Below are 24587 nucleotides of genomic sequence, written 5' to 3'. Positions count from 1 at the left end.
CTCTCAGAAATAAATAAAACATTAAATTTTTTTTTAAAAAAGAAGAGGGTTCATTAGAACCCCAAGAATTAGGAGTGGGGAAGGAGGTGGATTCCCCAATAGAGATGAGGACATGGCACCAGTGGAGGGTAAAGGATGGTGGGAAGGCAGCAACAAGAAACGTCTACCACCATCCAATCTGCGTTCATGTGGTGGGGGGATGGGAGGGCAGAAGGCAGAACAAACCCTGTTGCTGGAGGGCAGTGGGTCTGGGAAGGTGCTTCAGGGAGAAGCATGCTCCAGGCAAGCAAGACAGACCAGTAGTGGGACACAAGCCAATCCCCAGGTTCTTATTCCAGAGGCCACCTTTGGCCACCCCTCTTCCCATGCCTGAACAGCATAAGCCCACCACAGATCACTTAAGACAGAGCATCTTGAGCATTACAGTCTCAGTAATGCTTTTGGGCAAGAAGGGAAGCATGGGACCCCAAAGAGGGACTATGGCACATTTCCTTCAACTCTCATGTACTTTCTTTTAAACAGTTATACAGAAATCCCTATATCCATATATGGATCTGTGGCACTCTCCATATGCCAAGTTTTCAATGACTTAACCAGCTAATGTCGCTACCCCAGTTAGCTGATAAAGTTAGCGGTCCAAGATGAAACCCAATGGGGCTTCCAGGCCATGGCACATGGGTGAGCAAGTCTAGGTGCCAGGGAGTCTGAAAGACATCCTGGACAAGGATGTCTTTCCTTGCACCTGGGCTAGGCCAGCTGTGGTGCTTAGCTGCATGTTGGAAAGTTGGATGGTGAGGACCTCTGTGACAGAGAGTCTCCACGAAGGCCTCCACAAGGGATGAGAGAGTGTTAAGTGGAAGGGAGTCGGCTGCACTGCCTCTTGGGCACTGAGTTGTCCAGCTTCAGCTTAGACCCCCTTCCTCTATCGCAGTGGAGAGCTCCCTGGCACCTGGAATGCTTATCCCTCCAGGGGATCACTTTACTTCAAACAGTGGTCAAAGTCACACCCTTGACACCAGCCAGATAGGCATATGCTTAAGGAAAGAGATGCTTTGCCCCCATAGTCCCACTGCAACAAGACTTTGAGTCAGCAACAGAGGTGGTGGAGGCCCACTTGGCCTACAAGGCACTGAGGGAGGTAAGGACCTTGTCCCGGGGCAGAAGGAACAAGACACTGAGAATCCCTGATTCTGGAGCTGCCTTGCTGAACGTTCCCCAACAGCTCTGTTGGGGACTAAGGCATTCTTCCTCCCTGAGCAAAGATGAGGAAACTGATAGAAGGTTGCCCAGGGGTGGCAGCCAAAAAGACCAGCAGAAGCTACCAGCTCACTGGTTCCTCCACGGAGGCCTTCACCTGCCCTTGCCCACCCAGTGGTTCCAAGACCTGTATTTTTTACTGCCTGTTCCTGGGCAGCCATCACCCCCTGCTCACCTTTGGCTCCAATGCCAATGCCCACCACCCCCCATGCCAGTACATGGGTCTGGCTCCATCCCTGATCCCTGGCCAGGGTTCAGGAACAGGGAGGGGAGAGACTTGGGCTTCTCCCAGAAGCAGGCACAGGGACAGGGACAGGGACAGAGGAGGTTTAGTGGGATGGCAAGACACCCAAGAGGAGCCCCTCTTATTTCCTGAAACCTCCACTCCTTCATTAGATCTGATGTAGCTTAAATTGTTTAGAAGCTAAGAAGAAGGCAGGTGACGTGTGAGTAAAGAGGGCCAGTGTCCCTTTCCAGCCTGGTGACCCAGGAGACCAAGCACAGGCTCCTGGAACGAGGACAGGGGCTGGAAGATGCATCCAGACTCCTGGGTTCCTCCCAGGCCTGGCTCCAGGGACCAAGTCTTCGTAACCAGGTAGCACTAGCTGGGCCCTACTCGTCCGCAGTGTCTGAGGCAAGCACTGAGGACTCCCAACCCAGGCTGAAGGGTAGCAGAGTCCAGAGGGCCAGCTCTGAGCTCTACAGAGAGGTACCAGAGCAGTGCCACCCACACAAAGGACAAAGCTGTTACAGCTGCGGCACTATTGGAACCACCAGGAAGCTACAACAGGGCCCTCAAGGCAGACCCAGCCTTGGGGACTACGGTCAAGAGCTCTGGGTCCAATACAGGTCAGGGTTGGGTTTTAGTCTGGGGTTGGGTTTGGGGTTCCATCTAGAACTTGGGTCAGTCAAGTGACAGGCCCTGTTGAGTCTCATGCTCCTAGAGTCTGTGGATGAGAGGTAGGCCGTGGATGAGGCTGACGGGTCCTCTCCCTTTCTCTGTTCCCCAGGGCACCCATGCAACCATCCTGCAGCAGGAGGAATGTTACTACCTGCAGCTGATTGAGGTGCAGCACAAGCAGTGCCTGGAGGAGGCCCAGCAGGAGAATGACACGGCAGGTGAGGCCCTGCAGGAGGAGAGCCCACACACCCCCAGGGAGCCCTGCTCTCCTCACCCGATGAGCCCAGATCCAGGGCACATTCCTCCTGCATGTATCAGATGGGAATAGCGTCACAGAGCTGCTGGCGGTGAGGAGAGGATGCTGCTGGAAGCTGGGGGGCAGGGAAGCAGGAAGTCCTAATGGGCCTCTCCGATCCCATCATCTGCCCCAGGTCTGGAAGTGTCCTGCTGTGAGCCAAGGAGAACACACTAAACTGGGGGTTCTGAGGCCCAGCTTTTTCCTCCCAACTCCCAGCTCTGCACCCAGAGGTGCCACCACACACATAGGCCTCGAGGCACACAGGCTTCCCTCCCCATCCCAACCCACCGTCAGCAGGCCAGGTGAACCACCTGCTCATTGTGCAGCTGGTGAGACAAGTCACAGTCACACTCAGAGGCCGAGCACGTGCAGGCCCAGCTCAGGGGTGTGGGAGAGCTCTGGCCTGGTAGCATGAGGACCTGATGGGTGGCGCCAGAGGCACCCTTGGGCGGAGGCTGCCCAAGTTCCCGGAGCCGGCAAGGCCAGCACTTCCGATGACCCCTCCCTACCCTGGGTGCCCCACACCACAGCTGAGATAGGAATGGCAGGGATTCCGGAGGCCTTCCTTTGAAAGGTGCCCTTGGGCATATAGGAGTGCTAATGCCAGGAGCACATGTACCCCAATGTTCATAGCAGCACTCTCAACAATAGCCAAAACATGGAAAGAGTCTAAGTGTCCATCAACGGACGAATGGTTCAAGAAGATGTGGTTTATCTATACAATGGAATACTACATGGCAATGAGAAAGAATGAAATCTGGCCATGTGTAGCCACATGGATGGACCTTGGAGGTGTTATGCTGAGCGAAGTAAGTCAGGCAGAGAAGGACAAATACCATATGTTTGCACGTATAGGAGGATTAGGAGGAACTTAACGGAGGACCATGGGGGAGAAGAAGGGGGGAAATAGTGGGGGAGATGGAGAGAGGCAAACCATGAGAGACTCTTGAATGCTGAGAACAAACTGAGGACTAGTGGGTGTGGAGGGGAAGGGGGGGATGGGCATGGAGGAGGGCACTTGTGGGGATGAGCACTGGGTGTTATATGGAAACCAACTTGACAATAAACTATTTGTTAAAAAAAAGAAAAGAAAAAGAAAGGTGCCCTTGGGACAGATTCTGAAGGGTGGGCAGGGCGTGGAGAAGCAGAGAAGCTGGGATGGTGGGAGGTGCCTAGGCAGACTGCCCCTCAGGATTGGGGGAGGGTATGGAGTTCAAGGCTCACTGAGGGCAGAGTAGGGCTGGAGCAGTTGGGTGGATGTGCCTGCTCTGGGCCTCTCTATCAGGTTACCTCCCTGAGGCCAAACTTGCAGTTGTGTAACAGCCTTGCCTGGAGCAGAAACATCTTTACATGTCCCAAGCTTCCCCGTCTCCTGTCACCTCTCAGAGATTGACAGTTATGCAACCCTTCCTGGATCCCTCTTTCTTGGCCCTGGTGCCCAGAATCTGCTTCCTGCACCAGAAGTGAGTGTGTGTAGCCTCACGGATGGTCTTTACCTCCCCAGCTCTTGAGGAAGGACAGGCTCCTGTCGCCAGAGGCCTTAAGCTCAAGACCTGGGTAAAGGGTGGCCAGACCACCCACTGCCTCTGCACCTTGTCCTACCCTCCAGGTCAGAGAGGCTGGAGACATGGTGGACCATCCTCAGCAACCCCCAACAGTAGGATCCGGGGTGCACGTACCCCAGAGAGGCCCAGACCCCAAATCTAGGCCCCCCATGGCACTGCCTCCTACACCCCGTAGGAAGGCCATCCTCGTGATCCCAGTGAGGTAATTGCTGGCACAGGGTGCCTGTTGGGTGCCAAAATCCTGTCACTGGGAAGGCAGCCTGGGATCCAGACGAGGGCAAGTGAGTCTGCCCATGACCTTGTGTGGGTGGGGCTCTGGGCATGTTCATGCACATGTAGGTGTGTGCTCCTGGCTCATGTCTGTCTGGAGCTGCCTGGGCCTCTGGGGTCTGCAAGCTCGATGTCTGACTCTGAGTGTCTTCGTGTGTCAGGAGCATGTGTCTGCATAAGCCTGGACATGCCTGGGTTGTCTGCCTGGTGCGCTGTGTCTCCATGTGTTGTCTGTGTGTCATCTGTGTGTGATCGTGGATGTACGAGTGTGAATATCTGCGCTGTGCCCACTCATGTCTATGCGTGCGTGACTGTGAGCTGCATGTGTCTCTCTGTGCCTCTTTTTGCCTGTGTCTGGTTTTCCCTTGTCCAAGGAATCATTCGTGTATGTATATTTGCATGTATGACTGTGGTTCTATGTGCCTGGGGTTGCTGGGCTGTGTGTCTCTCAGTGCACACATACCTATAAAACAGCACAGTGGAAGCCAGCCCCCACCCTGCCTCACTAACCCCACCCTGGTCTCCAGGCTGTCTTGCTTGTTGAAGGAGCACACACGGCCAAGAAGAGCCCTGTTTCTCTATGGTCCTGGGGACATGTGTGGTGGGGCCTATGGGGCCTCTCTCTCAGGCACACAGAGAAGATTCCTGAGGCCCAACCCAAGACAACAGTCTCTCCAGACAGCCAGCATTTTTTTTTTCTGATTAAAAAAATTTTTTTTTAATGTTTTATTTATTTCTAGGAGAGAGAGAGAGAGACAGCATGAGCAGGGGAGGGTCAGAGAGAGAGGGAGTCACAGACTGAAACAGGCTCCAGGCTCTGAGCTGGCAGTCAGCACAGAGCCCGACGCGAGGCTTGAACCCATGAACCGCGAGGTCATGACCTAAGCGAAAGTTGGACGCTTAACCGACTAAGCCACCCAGGCACCCCTAAAAATTTATTTTTAAGTTTACTTATTTATTTTGAGAGAGTGAGCGAGCATGAGTGGGGGAGGGGCAGACAAAGAATGAGAGAGAGAGAGAGAGAGAGAGAGAGTCCCAACCAGGTTCCATACTTGTCAGCACAGAGCCCAACTTGGGGCCCAAACTCACGAACTGTGAGATCATCACCTGAGCCGATGTCAAGAGTCTGATGCTTAACCAACCGAGCCCCCCAGGTGCTCTAGCATTTTCTTGGCTGTTACTCCCTTCTCAGTTTCCTGACTCTGCTGCCTCCTCNCAGCCCTTCCCCCCCCGGCCCCCTCCTCCACACCAGGTCACCCCAGCACTCAGAGTCCCGAGGCTCTCCCCCACATGGTGACATCCTTTCACCTCCTCTCCCCAGGCTCCTTTCTTGAGAACCTAGGAACCTTCGGACCTGGGCTGGGCTGGGCTGGGCTGAGCTGGCATTGACTTTGACTCAGGGGTTGGGTTTCCTGAAAAATCTATGGGACTGGCAGGGTTGCAAAGAAACAATTAAACCTCCCCCATGGAAGGGGATCCAGGCGAGTCCTAGCCCCTCAGGGGTGCTCAGACCCTGAACAGGCAAAACCATGCATCTGCCAATTAAAGCAGCCCCCTATGGACTCCACTGTGCACCCTTCACTAGGCAGCCCTCAGGGCTAGTAGGTTCATGGTGGAAAACACAGCCTGCAGTGCAGGGATTTCCCTACACTCACATCCTGAACACCACCACCCCACAGCACAAGTCACCATTTGACCGAGTTGGAGGCACCTATGTTGCTTTTTTGAGTTATACGAAGGCTCCCCGAGAACTAGCCAAAACCCAATATACCCACCATCTCATCATCCCCAACACCTCCTTTTAGAGCAAATGTTTTCTAAGGTCTCCTTTACTATAAAATGAAATTCAGGACATGGGCCTTCATTTTTCTTGTAAATGAAGTTCTGGTTGTAAAAGGAACATAAAAAGCAAAGTGATTTATAGTAAAATACTATGTACATATTCAGGCACAATCACACTAAAAAATAAGAAGACACAGTCTGAAGGTTGTACCTGTAAATCTAAACTCTGGGAATGTGGTAGCTATAGATGTAGATTGATGCACACGGCAATTGTTTCACTGACACAGGTTCATGGCCAACATTGCTGTAGGTAACGTGATGTTCCAAATCTTGAATGACTCTTAATAATGTTCAGCATATGACAAAGCATGTACCCAGAGCACATCTCCCTTTATTGGTTGTGTTTCAGGAAAACCCCATGTATGTTAAGGCTCTGTGGTAAGTGCCTCGTGTTTAGATGAGACATGGAGGCAGAGTCTAGGCTTCGGTCATTACAAAAGAGTTTCACCTGCACAAAGGCCCAGGGGCTCATCTGAAAGTCTTGCAGAAGACTACACTTGCAGAATATCTCCCATCATGTTCCAGGTGAGGCCTCCAATCTCTGCAACAAACAAAACCCCACCAGTGTCCAAAACACCCCCAGGGAGCACTCTAGCCCTCACTGAGGGCCATGGATCTGGAGTCATGCCTTCTCCCCATTCCCTGTCAGAGCAGGCCCTTTACAGCCTGGGCAGGACAGTGTCAAACCTCTCCAACTGGAGCCTCTCCCAGGTGGGAGCCTGGAGGAAGAAGCAGAGTGGGTGCCTAAGGGCTCAGGCCCCAAGGCTGGAAGTACCTGGTGGCCACGCTGACCTCTGCGTCCTCTGCCTTCACCCCTCAGGCTGCAGCAAGATGTGGGACAACCTCACCTGCTGGCCAGCCACCTCTCTGGGCCAAGTGGTCGTCTTGGACTGTCCTCTCATCTATAAGTTCTTCTCCCCGGTTCAAGGTGAGAGCCCTGGGTGGAAGTGGTGCCAGCTGGAGTGGGTACTCACCTTCAAGGAAGTGAGAAGGCAAAAGGAAAGGGGTCAAGGGGATGAGCAATTGTGGGGGAGGGACTTTGGGGAAGGTGATGTGCCAGAACTAGGTCTTTGAAGGATTCGTGGGATTTGACTAGCTCTTCACATAAAAGACACGCATGTGGGAAGGGCTCGCTAAATATTTGTTCAGCAATTGATAACCAGTTGACTGACAGATGCATGACTAAATTATAGCTCCCATGTTCCCCGTTGTCTTGGACTGGTCATGATTCAGTCTTTCACTGCTCGGAGCTGATGACGTTTTGGGCTTTGCGTACATGCCTTGTCATGTTTGTTTGTTTTTATTTTTGTTATTTTGAGAGACAGAGAGCGAAAGTGAGCAAGGGAGGGGCAGAGAAAGGGAGAGAGAACCCCAAGCAGGCTCCATGCTGTCAGCGCAGAGCCTGATGCAGGACTCTATCCCACAACTGTGAGATCATGACCTGCGCTGAAATCAAGAGTCTGACACTTAACCGAATAAGCCACACAGGTGCCCCACACCTTATCATATTCTTGAATGTTCCCATAGAAGGCAGGAAAGAAGAGGGGCCTCTTTAGGAACTGGGCTTTCTTGTTACCGATTAACTAAAGAAACTTCCTGCATATATTCAGCCGTTCTTCCATTCAGTGAATGTTTATTAAACATCTACTAAAATGACAAGCATGGGCTAGACAAACACAACATTAAAACAGCCATGCTGTCTGCTCACAGGGACCTAATGCTCTAGGTGAAGAGACATTTAGCAAGAAAACAAACACGTGTCACAAATGGTAGGAAGTGCCAGGAGGGAGAGGGGGGTAAGGTGCAACATCAAGGCAGTACTCACGGATGGGCGAGCTCGCGAGAGGGTACTGCTTCAGCTGCTCTCTGAGGACCTGGAGGCGGGAAAGATCCTGGGTTGGGGGAGAGAGAATCAGCAGCCTATGGGATGGGCACTCAGTAAATGCAGTGGAAGCCAGGGCGGCTGGAGCAGAGAGGGCTCAGGGGAGGGAGGAGAGGAGAGAGACAGCTGGCGGAGGCCAGACCATGCTGGCCCTGAGCACTGACTGAAGACTTGGGATTTTTTCCTAAGTTCACTGAGAAGCCACTGGAGGCATTAAGCCAGTAACTGACATGGTCCAATTTAGGTTGAGGTTTTTAACCAGTAATTCAGATTTTTCATGAAAAGAAGGGATTCTGGTAGTGCAATGGGAAGACCCATGAAAGGCAGTAATGGTTTGAACTTAGAGTGTGGCAGAGGAAAGAAGAGGGAAACTTGCTTAGGAAGGGTGTGCAGGGCTCATGCAGGGAGGGAGGGACCCAGCATGCCCCTCTTGGGTTTAAGTTTGATGAGCTGGGGGACTCATCAAAGACTAAGGGAGAAAAAAAAGACTAAAGGACCTGAGGGAGGGTGAGTCCAGAGTGGAGAGGGCCCGTGGGAGGAGTGGGTCCCAAGTGGGGAGGATCGGAAGGAGGAGTGGGTCTGAAGAGGAAGAGATTAATGAGGAGCAGGACTTAGAGAAGAATTCAGAGGTGGAGCCTGGGTGGCTCAGTTGGTTAAGCCTCCAACTCTTGATTTCAGCTCAGGTCATGATCTCACAGTTTGTGATATCAAGCCCCATGTTGGGTTCTGCCCTGATAGTTGGAGCCTGCTTGGGATTCTCTCTCTCCCTCTCTCTCAGCCCCTCCCCTGCTCATGCTCTGGCTCTCTCTCAAAATAAATAAACATTGAAAAAATTTTTTAAAGAATTCAGAGACTGAGCAGAAAGACACTTGGGCATCTCTTACTTCAGGTGACCTTTCTCTCTCTGGACCTGCTTCCCTGTTTGTAAAATGGGGACAGGAGGTGGACCAAAGGGAGTCTTTGGGGGCAGGCTGGCTTTGCTCCCCAGCACTCAGTGTTGTGACCTCAGCATCGCCCTCCCTGAGGAGTCGGAGCAGTCACAGAGGGGTCGTATTCCAGGCCAGCCGCCACTCAGCCCAGCTCTCCAGGGGAACCCAGCACCTGGGTAGGTAGGCGAGGAGCCCCTCCGGGAGCTTTCGTGTGTCCAGTCAGCAGAGCCTGCAACCAGCCTTCTCTCAGAAGGGTCCTTCCCTGGAAGGGCCTGTGACTTGTGCTCCTCTGGACACTCTGCTGACTGCATCCCTCCTGATGGCTTTTCCTTCTGTCCCTGCTGGAATTGTCAAGGCAGCAACTTCGCATAGGAACCTGGACTGCAGCCTCCACCATCTGCTAACCCTGAGACTGCCAGCCTCCATGGGGCTCACGTGGTGCCCTTCCTTGGGCAGAGTCAGCCTGTCACCAGAACTCACCTAGTGACAAGTTGAAGATGAAGTAGATTGTAGCCCCCACCATATATCAGTCAAATGCCCTTGTGCAGTAAACAACCTGCACAACTGTACTTGGTCCCTTAGCCTCTGAAAAAGACGGAGAGAGACAGGAGACTAGGTTGGGGCTGAAAATGTAAGGGAAAGAGATGTATTTTCCTGGGAAGAAGGTGTAAGCCAGTGACCTTAAACTCCAAAGAGGGGGGTTTGCGAGAAAGGCAAGTGTGGAATAGAAATAATGCCATCCCTAACTCTAGCCCCTTTGGGTGAGAGGACTGGGGAAGGAGTGTCCTCCCTGGAGGGCTGGAAGGGACCTAGTTCTACAGCGAAGGCTGAAGACACCTGAAGAGGATAAAGACTGTAGAGTTAGAAAGAAGGCATCCACCTGGGCTGCATAAAATTCCTGGAGGAGGAGCACTGGCCAGGCAAGGGACTGCTCATCAAGGGACCAAAATGTCTGTGGGGACCTGGTCCTTTAATTTGTGGTCTGCATGTCTGTCTTTCTTTCTTTCTTTCTTTCTTTCTTTCTTTCTTTCTTTCTTTCTTTCTTTCTTTCTTTCTTTCTTTCTTTCTTTCTTAAATATTTTTATTTCTAGGAGAGAGAGAGAGAGACAGCGTGAGCAGGGGAGGGTCAGAGAGAGAGGGAGACACAGACTCTGAAATAGGCTCCAGACTCTGAGCTGGCAGTCAGCACAGAGCCCGATGCGGGGCTCGAACCCACGAACCGCGAGATCATGACCTAAGCAAAAGTCGGACGCTTAACCGACTAAGCCACCCACGCGCCCCTTCATGTCTTTCATCTGTGGTGTTTTCACCTTTAGATATTTGAAAAGCATTTTTTAAGAGTGAAAACTAGAACCGCTAATTTGGTTGAGGAAACAACACACGCTACATTAACTCTGGCCGTGGGGTCTGTGGGACATCTCCTCTCCCCACCTCACCACCTGCATGGTGAAGCCACGGGTAAGAAAGTTTGGATGCCATCCTAAGACGTTTGCCCTGGCTGATTGGGACAGGATACCATTGACAGGATTTCAGCAGGGGAGTTTCCTGTCACATCGAGGATTTAGAACAATCTTTCCAGCTCTCTCGAGCTGGGAGTGGGTGAGCGGAGACAGGAAAACGGGGAGAGCCACCAGGAGGCTCCTACCTACTTCCGGAGAGGTGAGATGGTGGTGGTGAGGAAGGGAGGCTGGGACAGGACTGGTGGCTGAGGGAGAGTTGGGGGAGACAGAGAGAGAAGGAAAGGAATGCCCAATTTCTACCTTTAGTCACTGAGCTGTGCTTTTCACATGGAGGGCCCCAGGAGGAGTGGAGGGGTGGCTGTGATTCCTTTTCATGACATGGTGAGCAGGAAGAGGCTCTTACATATTGCCTTCTACACACGCAAGTTCGGGGTGCATCTTGGGGCCCCGTAGTGGCCACCTTTGAGATCTCTTCAGGAACAGTTCCCGTTGAGACATGGGCCACAGCCCCAGGGCTCTTCAAAGAGGCCACCCAGCCCTGATGATGACCCACTATCCCCCCTGCCTTCCCTGGATACCCAGGGCAGCCAAGGTCCCAGGGAACAGGGCGTACCTTCAGCCAGTCTGGAAGTTCAGAAAGGTGCAGAGTCAGGCTAACCCAAGTCTGTATCCCAAGCCTGATGCTTCCTTGCTGTGTGACCATGGGCAGGTCACCCAACCTCTCTCAGCCGTGGCATTGCCCTCTTCTAGTGGAACTAATAATAACTCCTAATCGCTAGCTTTCACACAGTAATATTTATTGCCCCTCCCCCCACAGAAGGCATGAGAAGCTTCTGTGTAGATTCAGATGGGCCACCTAGTTCATGATGGTCCCAGGTGCCTGCTATGTCATGGGCCTGGCCCATGGAACTCTGGTCCTTCCAGTGAGAGTGGAGCTCAAAACTTGAGGCATTAGTGTTGCCTTCAAGGCTGGCTGATTTGGCCTTGTCCCTTTTTTCTACTTGCCCCAGGCTGTTGGGGGATGTTCATGCAAGAATCGGGTCCTGGGCAGGACCCACAGTGGGCTCCTTAGATCTGGGGCTGAGGCAGGCCAGTGCTTTACTGACTGTCTGGTTGAAGCCTGCCTGGGCTGCAGTGAGGGAGCTGGGGGGCTGAGCAGGGCCCGCAGGAGGACTTCTCTCTCGTGCTGAGAGCCTCCTGCAGCAGTGAGGTTGAGAAGCCTGCACAGGGAAGGGCTCCTAAATCAGGCACCACCCCAGCCCAGTGCCTCTTCATCCCTCCTGCTCCCTCCAGAACCTCACAGTGGAAAGAGACCCAGGTCCAGCTACTCCTCACTGACTGTCCCCAGCCCCCCAGCTGTCCTTCAGTTTCTTAGCCATAAACTAGGGTGCTAAGAACCTCTTTCAAATGGCACCCAGGAGGATTAACAGAAATAGTGGAAGGGGAATCACCTGGTATATTCCAAGCACACAGCCATGTTTAGAAATAGTAGATGTACATGCACAGTGACCACCACCCCACCCTGCCGCCCTGGGCTCTCAGGACAGCTCGACACCTCCTACAGCTCTGCACTTTCACACCTGACACAAGTCCTCAGGTCCCTTCAGTGCAGGTGGGGGCAAGGGGGCACCTGAGAAGACTCTGGGGATCACACCTACTCTACCTTCTCTCTGTGTGGTCTTGGGCAAGTGGCCAACCTCTTGGAGCCTCACTTCTCAAGGGTGAAGTGGGATTCCCTTCCTCACTGGAGGGTGGAGGGAACCCAGTGAGACACTGAGCCTAAAACCCTCTGTACAGCACTGATGAATGAAGAGTTCTCAAACTTGTCATTGTGATGCAGCTGATGACGGTGATGCTGCTGCTGCTGGTGGTGGTGATGGGGACCATGGTGGTGGCCATGATGTTGACAATAGTGATGCTGCTAGTAGGGGTGCTAATGGTGATGGTGACAGTGATGATACCAGTGATGATGAGGACAGTGGCTGTGGTGCTGGTGAGAAAGGAGCTTAGGGCAAGGACATTAGGACTCTTCTTCTCCTTCTTCTTCTTCTTTTAAATTTCTGAGAGAGAGAGAGAGAGACAGTGTGAGCAGGGGAGGGTCAGAGAGAGAGGGAGACACAGAATCTGAAACAGGCTCCAGGCTCTGAGCTAGCTGCCAGCACAGAGGCCGACATGGAGCTCGAACCCACGAACCATTGAGATCATGACCTGAACCGAAGTCAGACGCTTAACCCACTGAGCCACCCAGGCGCCCCAAGGACCCATCTTCCTTCTCAGCTTTACCTCACCTCCTTCCCTACTGTGCTCTTCCTCCTTCTCCTTCCGTCTTCCTCTATCCCTTTACCTCCTCCTCCTGCCTCTTCTCCCTCCCACCACCCCTTCCTTCCTCTCTCTCTTTCCTCTTCCTCCTCCTCCTCCTCCTCTCTCCCCCTTCCTCTTCCTCTCACCCCAGTAAGCCAGCTTTCACCCTGGACTCCAGTGCCTCTTTAATGAGTCCTGGGATAGAGGGAGGGGATCTTCTTTGGCTCACCCATTTTCTTTCTTTTTCTTTTTTTTAAAAAGTTTATTTATTCATTTTGAGAGAGAGACAGCAAGCAGGGCAGGGAGAGAATCCCAAGCAGACCCTATGCTGTCAGCGCAAAGCCAGATGTGGGGCTCAAACTCATGCCCCTGGGATCATGACCTGAGCTGAAATCAAAAGTTGGATGCTTAACTAATTGACTGAGACATCCAGGTACCCCCAGCTCACCCATTTTCTATTCAAGTCCTCTCCAGGGCTAGAGAGTGAGCAGCCTTGAGGTAGCCCTCGCGCCCCATGTGCTCTCGTCAGCCCTGTCCCTTTGCTACAGCTTTGGGCCCCCAAGAACAGTGGAGAATACCCCTGCCCTGGAGCCTCAGCCTCAGCCAAGTTCAACCCCAAGGTCCTGCGGTGCTGTGGTGCCTGATTCCCCGCACAGGTGCTTTTGCCCACGCAGGTCCCTACCAGGACTCCCTGTTTCCCTATTATGAGCATTTCAGACCGGCACCCTTATCAGGTACCCTCCAACCCCACTTCCAGCCTCACCTTTGGTCCCTCTTCAGCAGCACATCTGAGCCACACCGGGCGTGGGAGGAAATCAGGCATCAGCCCAGGTAGGCTGACCCCGGAAGAGCCCCTCGGCCCAGCCACAGGGCTGCCGTCTGCACCCTCAGGACAGAGAAATCATCTGCCGCACCAGCTCCTATGGCCCTGTGACATGGGTGAACATTTAGTTCATGACAAGGGTCGTAGGTCATTCTATACCAAGAATCCAGGCTGTGACAAAGATCACTTTATTATATCTTGCACCCAGGGTCAGTTTCAGGCACGACAAGGGGCAAGACTGAGCCCACGAAGCCCATAGTCTGCTCTGACTGTTACTCATGGTGAAGGGTCCCCTTGTAGCCCCAGAAGAGCTTTTCCCTGCCCCAAGTGCCCCCGTGACGCCCTGGGGGTCTAGGTCAGGGCAGCCTGATAACAACCAGAGTGCTGGGGATAAGGCTGAGCTCAGAAACAGCCCAGCCTCATGCCTACTCCATGCACTTGCCCTGCTCCCAGCCTCAACCTCTCTCCTCTTCTCTGTCTCACCTTCCCCTCTCCCCTCCACCCAGGCCGAAACGTGAGCCGTAACTGCACCAACGAAGGTTGGACGCCCCTGGAGCCTGGCCCCTACCCCATTGCCTGTGGCTTGAATGACAGAGCATCAGATTTGGATGAGGTGGGCCTCAGCACACTCCTGCCCTCCCGCAGTGCCTTGGCCTGCAAGGCTCTTCCACTCTCCCCTAACAAGGAGTAAGGTTGCCATCTGTGTGCAAGCCAGGACTCCAGGGGTCTGCCTTCCCCAAGCCTCCTTCCTCACCAGGACTGCATTCCAGGGGCTCATCCCCCTCTCTGTGCCTGACAAGGAACAGGAAGGGGACTTTCATGAGGATGATACACAACAGCAAAAGCTAAAGCAGCCCTCTGCCCCCAGACTGCCCCCCCCCCCACTGACTCATGAGACCTTGCTCCAGCTCTGGAGGGACAGGGAGGGTAAATAGCATCTTCCTAGCTCATGCAGAAGGGAAACTGAGGGGCACAGCCTCAGTAGGCATCAGGGACAGGGACAGGTCCCCAGTCCCAGGAAAGGTATGTGCCCTGGAGCAGATGAAGCGTGAGTGGTCACTGTAGGGATGTGGGCCCCAGAGCCACGTGGGGATACTGATGGGAAGTGAGAGTATAATTGGAGTCCTCAGCTAGGAGCCCCCTCACTGCTTTGGTGTGGGGACACCTGTATGTATGTGTGTCTGTCTGCTGTGACATTTGTCCCGCCCCCAGACACTGTTCTCAGAGCTTTTACCCCTCCCACAAGGGCAGCTTCCTCAGAGGCCTTCAAAGCCCACCAGGTCCTCAGGCAGGATCTAAATCCCCCAAATCCCACTTAAGCACTTGCCTGCGTTCCAGCAGGGTATGGGACATGGAGAGAAACAAGGGCCTTGCCCAGTGATCACGGGCTCTGCATATGTGTCCATAGGGAGGCTTTTGGGAGGGGGCTGGCAAGAAGCCTTTGGATTCCAAATTAATCCTGCACCCTCCTGAAAGGCTAGATTGCCTTCCTCTTGCTGGGAGCTCTAAAAGGGAGATTTTGGGGTATCATCTTTAGCATTCTAATTCCCTGTGTGGCTTTCTTGCTGCATGGTGGGAGGTCCTCATGTGGAGTGTGAAGGGCACAGTGTTGGGCTGCCGGGGGCCCAAGGCCAAAGCTGGCACGGAAGGGGTGCTGGACGCATGACTGCAAAACAGACAAATGGAACCCATGAGGTCTTTGCTCTTTCTGTCACTGGCATTTCCCTCATGAAAGAGCAGAGAGGAGGCTTAAGTCAACCCCCGCCCCACCCTGGGAAGCAGTCCTCTGATGTCTGTAGAAACCCAGGGGAGGGGGGTCAGAAGTCTGGGGACTGAAGGGGGTGGCTCAGCTACTCTTGGGACCCCTGGGTCTCTTCATCTGCCAGGACAGGGATGGGAGGCAGGGCATGTAAGGCATGCACCCTTGCCAATACCCGCTAGGTGAGCCCACACCACCCTAAGACCTCCCCTCCCCTGCCACCTTCTTCCCTCTAGCAGCAGCAGTCAATGTTCTACACTTCTCTGAAGACCGTCTATACCGTCGGCCACAGCCTGTCCCTTGCTGCCCTTCTGGTTGCTACAGCCATCTTGAGCCTGTTCAGGTGAGGTCCAGCCACAGCAACAGGCCTCAGAGCAGACCTAGCCAGGTCACTCCTGTGCTCGAGCCCAGCCTGGCTTGGTCATGCTCTGGCCCCCTTCCCTGTCACCCCTAGGCAACATAGAGTCCCTGCCCTGTCCCCCTACCAGGCCAACCTCCCCTGGTGAGAGCAGGCTGCGCAAAGCATGCCACCTGTCTCAGCCTAGTCCCCACGGGATGGCCCTGCACTTGGAGGTAGGGCACCAGAGGAGGGCAGGCTCAGGAGGCTGAGGCACTTGGAGGCCAGTCTACACCCGGGTTGGGGGCCCTAGGGGTGGGGCCTGCACTTGGAAGCCCGAAGTTCCCCTGCCCGCCACTTGCTCAGAGCACCAGACAGGTGGCTGGAGTGGGGGTCCCAGGCCTCCCCAGCCTCCCAGCTCTGCCCGCCTTGCACCGGAAGCTCCACTGCACACGGAACTACATCCACATGCACCTCTTCATGTCCTTCATCCTGAGGGCCACCGCGGTTTTGATCAAAGACTTGACCCTCTTCAACAGCGAGGATGTGGACTATTGCGCCCAGGGCTCGGTGAGGACCCCGCCCAGGCCCACGTCCTTCTCCCTCTTCACCTTTACTTTCTCACACCTCAGTCCTTCCCCTGCTCCTTCATTCCTCTCTTCTCCTTCCTCCTCTCCCTCCCCAAGGATGGTCAAACCCCTACCCAACCCCATCTTCAGTTCCTTGAATCCCACCTCAGCCACCTGGGAGCTCACAGACCTGCCCCTGCCCATGACAGATGTCCCTCCTTAGTGGGAAATGCAACACTTCATAGCCAGAGTCCACACTCCCCCACCCCTCCTCTGTTGCTAACTTCTAGAGTGATCTTCGGGAACTCCCTGCCTCAGTTTCCCCATCTTGCAAGGACTTCCAAGCTTCCATCCTACTCCCCCACCCCTACCACCAGCTGGAGCCTGTCCAGAGACACACACAGCCCTCGTCTTCCCTTCTTCCCCTGCCATTAGTCCATTCTGGGCCTTCCTCAGGAAGGGAAGTTAAGAGTGTCTAAGGAATTAATTGCCCATCACTAAGCAGTACATCTACAAATGATCATGAGCTCAGGGCCCCCTCCCTGAGTGCCCTCAGAGCTAAGGCAGAGAGGTCAAGACCAGCCCTGGCTCCTACCTATTCCTGTGGCCAGGCATTCATGAGGCACTACCTCAGGGGCAGTGCATTGCTTTGGGAGTCAGCAATACCTTCTCCTCAGAGAATGGACCGATGATTGTGGGGTCTCGCAGGTAGCAAGAAGGAAGGGAGACCCAGGTGACTGCCCTGGCCAATCCCAGAGCTCCTCTGAGGATCCCACCCAGGAGCTGGGGCCTATGAGCTGTGGAACCAGGGAAGCCAGGAAGCCTCCAGCACACTTGTTAAGGATAACTGTGGACACTGGCTTTCCAATTCATTAGCAGCTCTCTGAAGCTCTTCTAAGGCAATAAGCACAGATAATTGTCCTATTAAAGAGATGAGCTATTCTAGTTGCAAGGCAAGTGGGTGGAGGATGGGGGGGGCACAGGCCCACCTGTAGCTGGAAGGACTGAAGTGGGACCGGAAGGAGCTCGCAGCCACAGGAAGAGGAGAGCAGAGGACTCCTAAGGATGTCTCAAAGCCAAGGGCACAGGAAGGATGGGTGGGTACCTGTGTTCCAGAGAGGAGTGGAATCTAGAGGGCTTCCTGGAGCGGGAGGGCTTTAAGTTCTGGCTCACAGGTATTGGGGCTTGATCTGAAATGGAAGACTGTTTCTGGGAGAGGACAGAGGTCTTCCAGTTGTGCCAGGTGGGCCACCCAGAGCCCCCAATTGCCCTACTTCTGCCTCCTCTTGCCTCTTCTCAACACTTCCATCAGGGCCCCACTCCACAGCCCATAGCCCACAACTCATATATTCAGGGAACTCTTGCAAACCCAAGCAAGAATTCTCCCTCATACCTCTTCCAGCCACCTTCCATCCTAATTGAAATAAGGTGAATGAGTGGGTGGGGCAGGGGTTCAGTGAATGGGTAGGTAGACAGATGGCTGAGTAAATAGGTGCATGGATGGCTGTATAGGTGGAAGGATAGATGGATAAAGTAAGAAAAATTGGATAGATGACAGGTAAAAGAGAAGATGAGTAGATAGGAGGATGGATGAATGGATGGTTAGGTGTGGATTGATAGTGGATATCTAGTAGATGGATAGGTAGAAGAATGGAGAGATAGATAGGCGAGTCATGGATAGACTGTTAGATGAGAAGATGAAGAAATAAATGATCAGTGGATGCATGGACCATAGATAGACAGATAGATGAGCTGGTAGCAAATACCTAGTGGATACATAAATGGATAGGTGGATGGGTGGGTGGATGGTTGGATGGGTAGGTGGATAGATACACATATAGAAGGAAAATGAATAGATGATAAATTGATGGATGGATCATTAAAACTGCACGCTTAGGGGTGCCTGGGTGGCTCAGTTTATTAAGCATCCATCTTCAGCTCAGCTCATGATCTCGCAGTCCATGAGTTTGAGCCCCGTGTTGCACTCTGTGCTGACAGCTCAGAACCTGAATCCTGTTTCAGATTCTGTGCCTCCCTCTCTCTCTGTGCCTCCCCTACTCATACTCTCTTTCTCTGTGTCTCTCAAAAATGAATAAATATTTTACAAAAAACTGCACGCATATCCCCAAATATCAGATCATCTAAAATCAAGGATAATGGGAATACCACCGGGTATATTTCTAAAGAAATGATGCAAGAACAACAAAGAGATTAAGTTGGCCATTCTGCACCGGTGTTTGTTGCCCCAAACAGAGATGTGGGCAAGCAGAGGACCCCAGTGAGCCTCTTCTCGGTTCCTCCCCCTGCAGGTGAGCTGTAAGGCAGCCATGGTCTTTTTCCAGTACTGTATCATGGCCAACTTCTTCTGGCTGCTGGTGGAGGGCCTCTACCTGCACACCCTGCTGGCCGTCTCCTTCTTCTCTGAGCGGAAGTACTTCTGGGGGTACATACTCATCGGCTGGGGTATGGTACTAGGGAGGGCTGCCAGGCTGGAAACAGAAGGGGCAAGGCCTGGGGAGCTCACTAGGGGGTGGGTGCCAGCCCTGCCTGCACTCTTAGGTCTCCCTGGGCTACAGGGCCTGCCTACCAGGCTCTATCTAGGCCAAGAGTTGAAAAATGTCCCCCCAGTGTCTGACCCCAGGGTAGGTGCCTTCAGATTGTAGCTGAAACTAGGCCTGATCTGTGGGACAGACAGTTTCTGTGGGCATCCATTTCCTCTTCAGCCCTTGAAGCCCTGGGCTACTGCTAGTCTGTAAAGTGCCCCTGTCAAATTTAAGAAAAGACCCTCCTTTTAGGTGGATACAGACCTTCAGGCATAGTGCTCCACCCCTTCAGTAGAGCAAGCATCTTTGCACAGTAAATGGTCTGTGCAACCACAGGTGGTAGCCCCAGAAACCCACTCTCCCTCCCTTTCTCTCTCCTTTCTCCTAAATCTCTGCCTTGTGCCCTGTTCTCTTTTTCTCTTCTTTGGTCCTGACAGGGGTGCCCAGCACCTTCACTATCGTGTGGACAATCATCAGGCTCTATCTGGAGGATACAGGGTGAGCTGCTGCCCCACCCCCTCCCCCAGGCTGCCATCATCTGGGGAGAACCCCCAGGTGGGATGAGGGGAAGCTGGGAGGCACAGACCCTGGGACTGTGGTGTCTAAAGGGCTCAGGGGCAGAGCTGGAGCACCCAGGAGGACCTCTGACCTGGCTGAGGACAACCGTTCTCATTCTTCCCCCACTCCATGCCCTGTCCAGATGCTGGGACACCATCAACTCCTCATTTTGGTGGATCATAAAGGCCCCCATCCTCACCTCCATCTTGGTAAGGCCTCCTCCCACCATGTAGAGATAGGGAAACTGAGGCCCAGACTGGGAAGTCACTTACTGCAGGTCACACAGGAAATTCGTGTTAGAATGAGGACAAAAACATAGGCTTCCCGGCACCCCTAAGCAAGATCATCACCATCCTTTTCCCCATCACTTCCTGCCCTAAGATGAAGAAAACAGATTGGGAGGGCCAGTCCCTAAAGATGTGAAGTAGAGTTCCCAGATGACCCGCCCAAAGTGGGGGAAGCTAGGGAAGAGATAAGACAGACAGACAACAGGGTCCTGGGGAAAAAACCAGGCCATCAGTCCGGGGAGCTAGGCACCTCAGCCTCCCCTCTCTGACCACTAACCTTGGCCCCATCTGCCAGGTGAACTTTATCCTGTTTATTCGCATTATCCGAATCCTGGTTCAGAAACTTCAGTCCCCAGATGTTGGGAAGAGTCACAGCAGCCCATACTCGTGAGTATGCTCTGGCTTCGTCGGTGTCCACAGCCCTGGTCCTCAAACCTGCCCACGTGTCTTTGACGGTTTCCAGGAACTTAGGTGACTCCAGAGTCACCAAAGCCACCTTGCTCTTGCCCACTACCACCCCCATGACCTGGCTCAGCCCACAAGTGTCCCCTGCTCCAGCTCCATGCTCACCAGGCTCATAAACCCTGTGCCTGCTTCTCCTGCAGTCACTTACTTAGCAAGTGACCTGACCCACGTACTTATCTGCTGCCAAGCCACAGAGCTTGAGAAGACAACAGATAACTTGTACCCTATTCACTCCATGTGCCCAGTCCCTGGCATGTACCTGGCACGGAAAAGGGACACAGTAGATGCATGCCCTGGGGAAGCCCTCAGCTGAACAACGAGGTCGCCGCATTCAGGATTCAGGAGTCCCCAGTAATAGTAACAGCAGTTTGCATGTGAGGTGTGTGCTAAGGGGTTTCCACACATCGTCTTATGTCATCCACACAGTCCCATATAAACTGTCCACATTTTGCAGGTGAGGAAACTGACACTCCCTCCTCTTCAAGGGTGGGAAGCACATGGCCATGGCAGGGGGAGGGCACAGTGTCCCTAGGACAGTGGCCATGCTCCTTGCTTGGAAAGGTGTGTGGGCTGCCCTCTGCTCTTGGGAGGTCTGCGGAAACAAGAAGGTTTTCATGAGAACAGGGCTTGAAGACAGAACTAAAGAAACATGGACAGGGTGGCTGTGTGGAGGTGAGTAGGGGTCTGCGTGCCGTCAGATGAGAATAGAAGACTGATTTTCGGTGCTGCAGAGATGGGACAACCCTTAAGTGTCCCTTAAGGGCCTCCCAGTCCTGGGATTCTGGACTATTCTTGGCCTGGCTTCTCTTGGGAGAGTCTTGTGCTGTGGTTCTAAGATTCTTAGCTAGAACGTCACCAGCTGCTGGATTTAGGATTCTATTCTGGAATCCTGTGATTCTCTCTGATGAGACTAAGACTCACGTTCCTGGTGTGATGGCATTCTCCCCCGCTGCGTGCGTAGGAGGAACTTCCCTTCCAGTCTGAGAAGGGGGTCTGTAGCCTGCCCGGGGGCAGTACAATAGACCTGTGCATCCTTATCCTCTGCTTTGCCTGCAGGGCCCAGTTTGCCCCAATGGAAAACTGCTCCAAAGGGCTTGAATCTGAGGCAAAGGAAGCTGGTCATCACCAGGTCCACGTGGGTGAGATAGAAACTGAACAGCTGTTGGCAGGCAGGGGGCGGAGGGAACAGGAGATGGAGCTCCCCGCTGAGGGGCTGTCAGTTCCCACTCTCCACCTCCCCATAAGCCTTCAGTTTAAAGAAAGCCACCATCTGTCAGCCTCGGGCATGTGGGATAGAGTTGTGGGCAAAGAGGGGTGGGCAGTGCTTAGGATCTTGGCATGGCTGGGAACCAGGTCCAGGAAGGAGCAGGAGGGGCCAGGCCGTGGGACCTCAGGCCCAGGACTAGGCTTCCCTGGACTGACGGCCAAGACAGAAGAGATCAAGGCGGAAACCCCCTGCCCCTCAGACCTCTCCCAGTCAGGGAACTGTGAGCTCACACTGTCTGGGCCAGCTCTGAGGTCAGGTGGCTGGGAGGCCTGACCAGGATGAGCCCTGCTCCATAGGAGAGGGATGAGAGGAATGAGTCATTTGGAATGAATATCGACCCTATCAAGCACACAAGGCTGGTGGAGGAAGAGCTGGTCCTTCAGAGCCTGCTGAGAGGGTGTGCATGGATGTGGGAGGCTTGGAGGGAGGGATGCAATCTCAGAAAAAAATGGCAACTTATAGAGAAGTGGACAACAGAGAAGCCAAAGACAGAGCTGTACTAAACTGGAGAGCTCAGCATTCTCCCAAGTGGCCTTGGGCACATGTGGTCAGCATCCCAATTACAAAGTTTTCCTTCCCAAATTCCCTAGTAGAGAATTAGTCTCTCGTGGATGCACTGCACCTAATAACACCCAAAGCAGTTCTGAGTTGCCAGTGGACCCTTGTTTCCATAATTTTTCATGTTGAGCATACATGTATCCCACTGTAAAGATTAGGAAAGCTGAGGCCAGGAGAGAGGGAACCAAGACCTCCTGTAGGCTGAGAGCATCTCTCCCTTGGCTGCCACAGAGCCTGAAATACTAGGTTTCATCCTCGGGGTTCAGCACTGGCCTCCTTTATGGTCCCTCCTCCAGAAAGGTGAGAAAAGAGAGTTTCCTTCTCCTTTATGCTTCCCTTTAGGCTAGGAGACCCGGAGGTGGCGGGGAGAGGGATGAGGATAGAGGCACTGCAGATAGGGAACAGAAACACATCGGCACATATTACTTCCGGAAGCCAGCAGCCCATCCTCACAGCCCGATCATTGTCCCTACCTCCTGTACCCACTGTCTGTCTTTCCCTTGTCCCCAGGAGGCTCGCCAAATCTACTCTTCTTCTGATTCCCCTGTTTGGAGTGCACTACATCATGTTTGCCTTCTTTCCCAACAACTTTACAGCTGAGGTGAAAATGGTCTTTGAACTCGTCATGGGGTCTTTCCAGGTATGAACCATCAACCAATGTCTGTGTTCTTCTCTGGGCTCAAAGGGAATTGGGGTCTTGGACCCTTGCCACTGGATTCCATTTTTCTCCCACTGTAATAAGTCGTGATTAAGACCTACTGTATACTTAGTCCTTTGGTTAATCAGGGGAACCTAGGGACAGGGACAGGGGTGGTACAGGGGCTGGGGTCTCCTGGAGTCTGTCTACCTCACCCCCCCTACCCTCTTCCTCCCTAGGGTTTTGTGGTGGCCATCCTGTACTGCTTCCTCAATGGCGAGGTAAGCCACTCCCAGACCTTGGGGACCAGGCAATAGCACTCAGGTTTCAAGATCCGGAAACACAAATGGGATATGTGCAGAGCAAGGATGGGTTAAATCTTATGACTCCAAGTGTGATTCTCAGACTAGAAAATAGGTGATGGCCCATAACTAGGACCTTGTGAAAAATGCTGCTTAGAATCTGCATGTTAACACACACACACACACACACACACACACACACACACACACACACACACCTGGGATACCTGGGTTTCGTGTGCACATTGGTTTGGTTAAGTGGCAAGTGGGGATAGGGGAAAGGGGTGGGCAGCCAGTGGAGGCTGAGTTACTGTGGAGGCCTGGTTACAAAGCACAGAAATCTATCCACTCAGAAGAGCTCGTGTGAGCTGGAGGGCAGTGTTCAGAAGAATGGGGATTCGACCATGTCGGGGCAGCACCCCTCTCCCTCCCCAGACCTCATTCTCTGATCTTCTCTCTCCCTCCTACCTCCCCACCTGCCTCCTCCAAGGCCTTGATTTAACCCCTATCCCTAGTGCACTGTGCATTAGCCAAGGTAGCATCTGGGTCTCTCAATTTAGACTCCCCTAGAGGATCTGACTGGCTGGCTCAGCACCCTCAATCCAGAGCAGCCCAGTCAGCCACGGAGGAGGCTTACTAGGAGCGGACTTGAATACCTCGCTTTTCCCAGGTGCAGGCGGAGTTGCGGCGGAAGTGGAGGCGCTGGCACCTGCAGGGCTTCTTGGGCTCGGACCCGAAATACCAGCACCCCTCAGGAGGCAGCACCGGGGCCACATGCAGCACGCAGGTCTCCATTCTGACCCGTGTCAGCCCGGGTGCACGCCGTTCCTCCAGTTTCCAGGCTGAAGTCTCCCTGGTCTGACCGCCAGCTCCCATGGGCCCCCACCAGCCGTTCTTTCCGCACCTCCCACCCCGGGTGGCACCGGGCACCGAGGCCTGCCCGGGGGACACCAGCCCCAGCCCTGGGCTCGGAGGCTGCCCTGGTCCCCAGGCTACTGTCCGGACGCCCCCAAAGAACTCTGCCCTTGTGCTTTCCTGAGGAGAGTAGAGTGCACAGATGCGGGAGCCACTTCTCTGCAAGTATGGGTGTTGGGTGCTCCCATCTGGGAAGATGTGGGGTGGAGCTCAGCCATCAGAGTCCTCATCCACCAATCAGGGGCAAGAAACCCACATGCTCTCACCTGACTCGGCACTGGTAGCTCTCAGGCGCAGTCCAACGTAGGCAGCAGCCCATCCCTGGGCAATGGCTGGGGAGTGTGGCCAGTGCCGAGGACACAAAGATCTTGCACCTAAAGGTCACCCACTGCCACCATCACCTCAACAGAGCCTGAAGTTCCACCGTTCCTGTCAAGTTTCTTCAGGTTAAGCATCATTATCATTAAGACATCTCTTCCAAAATGTAATCGCCTCCCCCGTCGATTACAGNAACCAGAGTCCAGAGAAGGGAAGGGGCTTGCTTGGAATCATCAGCAAGTCTTTGGCACAGCCCGGCCATGGACCCAGGTCTCAAAACCCCGGAGCCCCGCTTCATTATATGGATTGACATAGGTGAGATTCATCAAGAGGGCCCTGAGTGGAATCACAAGCAGAGCAGACTTAGCAGGAGACACTAATTCTTTAGTCTCTTTATAAAAATCGTGGTATTTGTTCATTGCATATTTTTAATATTAGCTTTGATTTTTTTGAAATATTGCACTAAAATATCGTTTATTCTGATTACTGACTTTTTTGCCACCTCCTTAAAATTTGCATCTGAGGCAAATGCCTCACTTGCCTC

The 24587-nt window shown here is 53.4% G+C and overlaps 1 protein-coding gene across 1 annotated transcript; it reads left to right on the top strand.

The window, feature by feature from the left end:
• Nucleotides 1-1064: 1064 nt before the first annotated feature.
• VIPR1 (vasoactive intestinal peptide receptor 1) lies at nt 1065-24229 on the top strand (the record flags this gene model as incomplete). Its single annotated transcript, XM_077753694.1, is given in 13 exon segments — nt 1065-1138; nt 2268-2376; nt 6954-7061; nt 14035-14141; nt 15524-15635; nt 16043-16194; nt 18503-18656; nt 19174-19234; nt 19437-19503; nt 19877-19968; nt 22382-22511; nt 22748-22789; nt 23481-24229. Coding segments are annotated over 13 exon segments (1400 nt in total), but the record flags the coding sequence as incomplete, so codon positions are not given.
• Between the last annotated feature and the right edge of the window lie 358 nt (nt 24230-24587).

The sequence above is a fragment of the Crocuta crocuta genome, unplaced genomic scaffold (genome assembly GCF_008692635.1).
Source record: "Crocuta crocuta isolate KB4526 unplaced genomic scaffold, BGI_CrCroc_1.0 scaffold655, whole genome shotgun sequence".
In the NCBI taxonomy this organism is placed as follows: domain Eukaryota; kingdom Metazoa; phylum Chordata; class Mammalia; order Carnivora; family Hyaenidae; genus Crocuta; species Crocuta crocuta.
This window is presented reverse-complemented; position numbering and strand designations above follow the sequence as displayed.